Genomic DNA, 9,239 nt, shown 5'->3' with positions numbered 1-9,239 from the left:
AAGGCAGAAACTCAGAGCAGGAACCTGAAGCACAGACCATAGAAGAACGCTGCTTACTGGCCTGCTCCCATAGCCCTGCTAAACCTGCTTTCTTATACAACACAGGACCACCTGCCCAGGGGTGGCACTGCCCACAATGGGCTGGGTCCTCCTCTATCACTCAATAGTCAAGAAAGTGCCCTACAGACATGGCCACAGGCCAATTCAATGGAGGAAATTCCCCAACTGAGGTTCCTTCTACCCAGGTATGTTAACTTGACAACTAAAGCTATTCAGCACAGCAACTCAGGAAGGCTTTACCTTGGCTTGCAATTTGAACATGGCAGTGAAAGTGACTCCAGCTGCAGCAGCAGGAGCATCAGGCAGCTGTTAACATTCCTTCTGAGGTCAGAAAGTAGAGACACATGAACACTGGTGTCAGCTCACATTCTCCTTTTTCTCCTTTTTAGTTCGTTGGGAACCAAGGCCCACATTCAGGCTCAGTCTTCTCTCCTCAGTTAAAGCTCTCTAGAAACACCCTCACAGATGCACCCAAGGTGTGTCTCCAAACCCTAATTCCAGTCAAGCTGACAATGAAGATTAGCCATCGCAGGAGCCATTACTCTTATTCTGCCTCTTTGAATCTAACATGCCATTTTCTTCTCCAGCTACCTTCCTTCTTGGCTTTCCAGCCTACTCACCTCTCATCCACCCTCCCTGAGTTTCACTGGCCTTCTTGCATCTGAAGTTGATCCTTCATCTCTTCACACACTTTTTAGCTCCATTCCCTTTTCTCTCCTTTAATGATTTCCCCAGGCATCAAATATTTTATTAATTTTTCCCTTATTTTCTCCCATGTCTTAGTTTAGGTAATTTCCATCAACCTCTCTAATCTCTTTTTCATTGTAACTAATCTACTATTAAGCCCTTCAAATAAATTTTTATTTCTGATACTGTATTTTGGCTCACTTTCATCAACTCTCTTTTGCTTTCCAAAATTCCTTATCAATTTACATACTTTGTTAACTTAGTAAATATTTTTACAATAGTTGCTTTATATTTTTCACAAGTTCAAGTTTTGCATGTGTGCACATATATGTGCACATGTGTGGCAGTCAGAGGACAATTTCAGGAACCATCACCTTGTTTGTTAAGACAGGGTCCCCCACTGGCCTAGAACTCACTAATTAGGCAAGGCTCACTGGCCAATGAGCCCCAGAGATCCACCTGTTTCCACCCACCTTTCCAGTGCTAGGATTACAAGTGTACATCACTAAGTTCTGATTTTTTTTTTTTAATGCATTCTAGAGACCTAACTCAGGTCCTCATGCTTGCACAGCAAGCACTTTACCAGCCGAACAGAAATAATATATTGCTTTAAGCTTCTGAATGCTTCCTATCAGAGACCAGTAACATTTAGAGAACAGGCAGCTTAAGACACACACACTAGTGCTAAAAACCCTAACTAGTATATCTAATTCAGTTTAGTAGAACTTGAGCTCAAAATCTGACTCAATTACTACTAGCTGGGGAGCAATGGAAGGGTCATTTCCATTTCCTTTCTGAGCCCCAGTTTGGTGACTAGGGAAATATTATCCATGAATATTGGGCTTTTTATGGGAATGCAATGGTAATGTACCAAATTCTCAGGAAACACTCAACTGTTAGCTAAAAATAAGTAACATGAGGGGTAATATGATGGGAGTCAGAAGCACCTGTTCACCCAAACATGGTATTTGAAGAATCACTGCCACCCAACACTATCGGCTCAAAGATGTTGGTATGTAAACTATGTTAGTTTACATCAAGGATAATACTGTTCTTTAATTAATCATTAGTTCACTTAACTATGAATATACATGACCTAAACTGTTACGACAATTATGACAGATAAATCATTTCAGAGTTGAGCTTCTTATGTCACAAAAGCCAGTTACCCTCAGGACCAAATTCTAGCCAGAAATTTTGAGCTCCCATTGTATCACATCTAGAACCATGCTCATTTCAGTTGTGGTATTTAAACATGTCTTTAAAGTTAAAATAATGGAATGTAGTCAGGTGACTAGACTAGTTCCCAAAGCTGTAAAAGCTGTAAAGCTCGTCTCAACTATTGAAAAGCACCTGAATGAAAAAGTGGAACTGTCATAACTAGAAAAGGTACACTTATGGGGAAAATGTTACTAGGTATTTTAAAACTCTAGATAGCGATAGCTGTTCTAAAGTCACTGTCAACTAACTCCAACACATGAGTCACCTGTGGGTCCATTTCTCTGAATACTTTTTCATTGTGAGTCACACTGTCCTTTCTCTTTGTCATTTTTTATTGTTTGCTAAACACTGCTTATAAAAGTATAATATAGTAATTTACAGACTGATGTAAACTAATAACACCAGAAAATAGCAGGTCCTTTCTGTTAAGAGCTAGCAGTTAACCTAGGATTCAACTTTGTTTGGTTTTAATCTAATTCAGTATTCTGTTGTTCACAACCAACCTGAAAGATCAGGCTTCCCTGATCAGCAGTGCTTTGATTTCAGCTAGTCTAGAGATCTCTGTGCTACTCCTCAGTTTTTCAGACTGAATGAGAAATCTGTTTTAAAATTAAGACATAACTGACCAGAAGCGGTGGTACATATCTACAGTCCCTGCACTTGTGAGGCTAAGGCAAGAATTCAAGGCCACCTGGATTATACAGTGACCCAATAAATAAATAAATAAATAAATAAATAAATAAATAAATAAATTTTAGTCATAAGCCATTTGAGTTGAGGATGGTGTCTTTTTTGCCCCTTAGATTCATCCAAGTTCACTATACTTGAAAGATCGCTCTCCTCTTCTTATCCTTCCTACAGCCTCCAAAAGCCTGATAAGGTACTACTGATAAGGCCATACATGCATCAAACTTACAGAATAATCTTGGGCAGATCATTCAAGTCAGTATTTCAACATTCTTTTATGAAAATAAAGGATACACAAGATGATTCTTAAATGTCCCTTCAAACCTTCATATTCAATTATCTGATATATAACTGTAACTTATGATCTATAAGTATTATTTTGTTCTCTATCATTTTGTTCATGTATTATTAGCAATCATAACATGTTATGTGACTGTATACACACACACTCACACACGCACGCACACAATCGATGAGCATATAGTAAGGTTAAAAAAAACTGTGCTACTTGGAATCACCTATTTCTTTTTAATTTGGAAAACACTGAACTTATTCATAAAGGAAATAAACTCTGAGGCACATGAACATGTAAACTGAAAACAAAACAACACAGTTTAGGACACTTACCCATCCTCAGTTTCTTTTAGTAAGCGACTAGCAATTCTAATCAGCATGCAGTATGCAAACTGTGATTTGAGACCAGACTTAGTAAACTTATTTAACATCTTGGAAACAGCAAGACGATCATTCTTCCTAAGGTGATAAAGTACTCCCAATGCATGATACTAAAGAAACAAGAAGAAGAATGCAGCATGGAGATTAGAAAAAAGAGAAAACACTAACATGAAACTAGAATCACATGGAACTAGATAAAAGATTTTTCATTAAAAGATACTCAAGTGAAATGAGCAAAACAGAATATGTTTTTATACTGAACTAAACACAGGTAACACTAAAAAGAGTCTACCCCAGAAGCTGTAAATGCAGAGTAGACAGTAGGAAGGGGTTTACATAAAACCTAAAGTGAATCTAGTGGGATCAACATTGGCTCATATATTCTTGGATCTAAGGTTTTGCCAGTGTCACAAATTTATTCATTTATAGTCAGAATTTTCCTATGTTGCCAAGGCTGGACTCAAATTTCTGAGCTCAAGTGGTCCTCTTGTCTCAGCATCTTAAGGGCTGGGACTACAAGTGTGTGTCACCTCACCTGGTTAAAGGTTCCTTTAAAGTAACTTTGAATCTGTCACCACCTTAGAAAAGGATTAATCTTCTAAAGTAGCCCAGGAAAGGGTCATTAGCATGTGCTTTGTATAAAAAGCACAATGATCAGTTAGAGCAATAGGTGTCTCTCAAGGGAAAAATAACTACTGTTTCCCACATTATTAAATATGCTAATATAAAAATTTACAAACACTGAAAAGATATAAATATCTTCCCAAATACATACAGAGCATTTTATATAAAACTACCAGTTAAGAATTTCATCATATTTCTTTTGATAAGAATAGTCTAATAAACATCCTAAGATTTTTTTTGACGAAATTACTTCAATGTTTCATAAAGTAAAAGCTGGTCTTTTATTATTTTTATAATATTTATAATCAAGGCCTAAGAAACAGAGTTAAGCATCCTTTTACACAAATTATTTTTCAAGTAAGACTGCAATGCATTATGAAATACTTTTGAAATAAGAATTTCTATCTACTACTGCACATGAGACTCTTTCCTGAACATTCCTACTGGAGGTTATCTAGCTTCTACTAAACACCTCAAGAGCCTAGGGAAGTAATCACAATTAATAAGATATCTGATAATGTACACTAACAGGCTGATGAATATGCCAAACAATTTGCATTTAGTTACTGTGGGATGATCAACATAAACTGACATGGTTCAATGACAGTACCTGCACCATGATATTGTCACTTGATGCAGCTTCTTGGGCTTCATTTATCCATCGTTTAACCACATCATAGCTTATCTTCATCATATGCTAAATTCAGAAAGACATGAGAATGTTTAATGCATGATCACTAGACATTTAAAAAAGAAACCTGAGTTACATTTCTTAAAAAATTACTAACATGCATTTCCCAAAAGACAGAAAATTCTGATGCTTTTAAAGTCTAAAATGTTAAGTCTCTATTCCTAGAACAAGAGAAAAACTATGCATTTTTCTTCAATATCCCCTTTACAAAGTAATAGAGACCTAGACAGGTGCTTGATACAAAAGGAAGTATCAGGATGGGAGAAGGGAAAACCAGGAAGCACGGAACAGATTGGCACTTAAATGATGTTAATGTAAGCTTCACTTCTAGGAAACTTCGCTGGAAGGAAGAAACAGACAATATATCCCTTGATCTAAACTCTGATTCATAACATTCCAGAATCAGAAAGTCTTGTGACTTCATTGCTCTAATGTAGTCACATATTTCTATTTGTGTGTGTGTGTGTCTGTGTGTGTGTGTGTGTGTGTGTGTGTGCCGGGGGGTGCATGTTAATGGAGGGGGGTGTGTGGGTTTGTGTGCAGATGTGTGCATCTGTGTAGAAGCTAGAGGCCAAACTTGTTTTTTGAGATAAGTTCTCTCACTGGGACCTGGAGCCTGACAATGAGGCTAGGCTGGCTAGTTAGAGCTCTAGGGATCTGCCTGTCTCCACCTCCCCAACGCTGGGATTTCAAGCGCATGCTACCACACTTGGCTTTTTATGTGGGTTGGAAGGATCTAACTCAGGTTCTAATGCTTGCCTGGTAAGCACTTAACCAAAAGAGCTATCTCTCCAGCCCCACAGTCCTGAAGAAAAGGAAAAAGAAAAGCTATTACTTAGATAAAGGTCATTTCGTGAGAGGAAATTCTGAAGTGGTATGAGAGACTTTAGATTAAGGGACGTATGCAGACACGGGAATGAAGAAAAGCTAAGGACAAAGCGGCAAGAGGTAGCTGCACAGGTGATTTTTAGAAACAGCCTTCCCTGTCCACTACCTCAGTTTCATTTCACTCACCACCTTCATTCCATGTACAACTTTCAGGTTCCCAAAACCTGCCAAACATAATTTCCTACTTTTACTGCCCATTTTAACTATTTAATGCCCTCCAGATAAAATATACTGGATAAAGTGATAGGCATACATACATATTTTTAACTGCTTTGTTTGTGAGAGAACAAACAGTGATAATTTATTTTTGCAGTGTATAAGAACAAAAAGCTGCCTGATTACTTACTAAGGAAGATACCAATGCTGAGCTGGAGACGCTGGAGACTTTATCCACAATAGCCTGCTTCATGTATCTTTCAATGGCTTGCAACATTGTTCCCTAATAACATTCAAAATGAAAAAGCTGTTAAAGAAAAGCACTGTCATGCAAAATTTCTACTTCAAAATAATGTACAAAAACTATCCATCTACTTGTTCTATACAAATATTGCATTGACGATTATATACAGTAAAAATAAAAAATATCCTGGTATTTCAGACACAAAGGAAAGTAAATGTATAATATCCTGCTACAGCAAACCTTAAGTATGTAATCCTCTGAAAATGAGATTTTTTTTTTTTACTTTAACTTGGAAAAAGCTCTGCCCTGAGAAGGTGGTGGCAGATAAAGATGACCAAACACACTACAATCAGTATTAAAGGAATTTTAGTGCTAGCAATGGCATTGCCAAGTCTTCCCACTAACAATTAATGCTAAAATGAAAAACAACCACAACAAAGTAACAGGGCAGCAAAAATAAATTAAGCCATTTACATTATTCCTTCTAGGATCCAGATTTATGAAATGCCCAATATGATCTAGCACAAATTATAAAACATGAGCCAGATATGGTGACATACGCCTTTAATTCCAGCATTTGGGAGGCTGGGGCAGAAGGATTATGAATTCAAGGCCAATCTGAATTACATAGCAAGTTAAAGGTCAGCACTACATAGTGAGATCCTGCCTCAAAAGAAATGATCAAACTTAAGAAGACTGCAAACATACACAAGCATAAAGACACAGTCATTATTCAATCTGCTTGGCAATCTTGACCGACCCTTCATTTTAACTTTTCCTATTCAGAGTTCCTAGGAAGAGAGCCTAACAATCTATATGATCCCAAATCTCCAGCGACAACACACTACATCGAGAATAAGCAACTGACTTAGGCCCAGGAGGACACAATTTGCTGGCTTATTGATGACTAGTCACAAGTCTGTCTTTAAATATTTGAATAACTGGTAAATGATACATCACCACAGTAAATACTCAAGAAATCTTGCTACGGAATTCCTTGGAGCAGCTCTATTTCTTGTTTTGGTGACTAAAATAAAGGTTTCCCTCAAATTTTGAGAGATCTGTGTCCTAAAACAGAGCTTTTATAAAAATTAAAATTGAATGGGTTTTTGTTTTCTATGTTTAATATACCCCAATTACAACAGTTTAGGAGAACAAGTAGAAAAAATAAACTACTACTAATAAAAGGAAAAATTGCCTGATGGAGAAAATCCCTGGAGCTACAAATACCTTTCTGGTAGTCATCTTCCTTTACTGACAATTCACTAAGTCAGACTAGGGAATTCTCCTAAATCTACAGGCTGCCTTAACATAAAGAGAGTTTCCTTTGGTAATTCAGTAAAACAAAGAGAACTCACATCTGTGATTCTGCAGAGTGCCCTGATAGCTGGGCCTCGGTACACATCTTCCTTTCCTGTCATGTCCTTGGTCAGACTGAAAAGAGGACAAAGTGGTTAACAAGAGATATTTACAAGGCTCTTTCCTGAGGACCCGACTCCTAACTAATTTGCAAGTATCTTCATAATGACCTTACCACCATTACTAATTCAACAAAGCATTTATGGAAGACACTATAAAGTACTGAACCATTAGGTAGAAGCAGAATACTCTTAAAAAATACAGCAGTAAGTAAAACCAAGTACTCTGCCCTCAGGGAATACATTCCAACAGGTCAAGAGAAAAAAAAACAACAACACATAAACAAATTTTTAAAAATACATCATTTTAAATACTGATAATTAACAATGAGGATGAGGATGATGGTATAGGAAAGCCTCCCAAATCCTAAAAAGCCCTCAGACTAAGGAGCTTTTTATTAAATAACTAACAAATGATAAGCTCATCTATTCCCTCCTGCCTCCCTCTGTGGCACAATCATCAGTGGCATCAGACCCTCTTCCTGAGCTTCAGAAACAGGCAGAAGCACATGAACTGAACTACACAACTTCACACCCATACTTTAAAAAGGTTAGCCTTTTCTCCTGCCTTCTGATGTCCACCAGGCATTTATACCATTCCCAAACTGGCTCTCAATCCCCCCAACTCCTCTCAATTAACCCAAAATGGCCTACAACATTTCATTAGGACGCAAAGAGCAAAAGGTCTGAAAACAGAGATTGATGAGTTCTCTTTTTAAAAAATTATAAAAATAATTCATTTCATAATGCAGTTACTAAATATTTAGGAAAAATGTGTTACATGTACTTGTTTTTCCTCACCTATATAGCCTTAAATGCCACTTAACTGGCAATAACCATTGTAGGCCATTTCTTCCTAAGGAGTGTTTTTTTTTTGCCATATTGTATTATTATTATTATTATTTGAGGGTTTCTGATCATGCTACATTCAGAACATACAAAGGGTAAAAATGAATTTTTTTCCAGAATATTTCAAAGGATGGTGTCAGTCTATCATTGTCTGCAAAGCACCTTTACATACTGTTACTATAGGTCACTTTGACTTCATTAAAGTAAGACACCATATGTCATAATTTTGGCCTGTACTGAAATGGGGGGAAAGAGGGTCCCCTAGAGGGTTCTTAGCCTCATTCATAAAAGAATTGAAGAATGGACCCAAATGGCAGAAAGTGGACAGACTTACAGAGACCTACATGGCTGTGGCTGGTCAGAAGTCTGCAGAGTTCTGCCTTACAAGGCAGGATTCCAGGCAGGAAAAATTCGCTACCTCATTAATGCAACAGGTATTCCACCCATCTATTTAAGCATAACTTAAGGAGAAACTGCCTTCCCAGGGTGGTTCTATCACCAGGTGATTGACCAATGAGATTAGACAGGTGGGTCCTCCAACAGATAGACTAGGGATTTTATAGTCTTGACCAGTTAAACTTATGGGACTTTTTGCTACTCTAACATTCCCCCCCTCTGAAGAGGTAACCCTAAAATCTATTTAGGGATTAGATAAGAACTCCCAAATACTTTTGACATTTTTGACCTCTGGAACAGAGTATATTGCTAAGAGGCCCAAGGACATTTTGACTTTTAGCCAAGAAACTGGCTACTTTTCTTTGCGGTCTTTTTACCCTAACTGCCTAGCCAATTCCTACCTCCTATTCCACCATCCTCTGACGAGGTTACCAAATTGCCAATAGGGAATCAGGACACAGACCGCTCTGGCTTCTTCCATGCTGAACAGGGATGCAGGGTAAGGCAACTGGGGTATCCCTTCAGTGGGTCTATCTTATGTCTCATAATTATTAAAAAAGATGAGAATGTAAAAGATGTTAAAAGGATATGGGAATAGAGATATTTTCCAAAATAGAAAAAATGAGAAAGCCTAAACAAATGT

General features: G+C 37.5%; 1 protein-coding gene across 1 annotated transcript in view; it reads right to left on the bottom strand.

The window, feature by feature from the left end:
• Positions 1–296: 296 nt before the first annotated feature.
• Positions 297–9,239, bottom strand: part of LOC103748276 (coatomer subunit gamma-2-like) — a 45,617-nt gene continuing 36,674 nt past the window's right edge. Inside the window, exons 6-10 of the mRNA XM_029554916.1 lie at positions 7,292–7,367; positions 5,880–5,972; positions 4,565–4,651; positions 3,283–3,440; positions 297–381 (exon numbers count right to left, since the gene is read on the bottom strand). Of these exons, the coding sequence (XP_029410776.1) occupies positions 297–381; positions 3,283–3,440; positions 4,565–4,651; positions 5,880–5,972; positions 7,292–7,367 (499 nt within the window). The remainder of the gene's footprint in view (positions 382–3,282; positions 3,441–4,564; positions 4,652–5,879; positions 5,973–7,291; positions 7,368–9,239) is intronic.

The sequence above is a fragment of the Nannospalax galili genome, unplaced genomic scaffold, assembly GCF_000622305.1.
Source record: "Nannospalax galili isolate Female #2095 unplaced genomic scaffold, S.galili_v1.0 scaffold1065, whole genome shotgun sequence".
In the NCBI taxonomy this organism is placed as follows: Eukaryota; Metazoa; Chordata; class Mammalia; order Rodentia; family Spalacidae; genus Nannospalax; species Nannospalax galili.
Note: the sequence above shows the minus strand (reverse complement) of the source record. Positions and strands in the feature narration are given on the sequence as shown.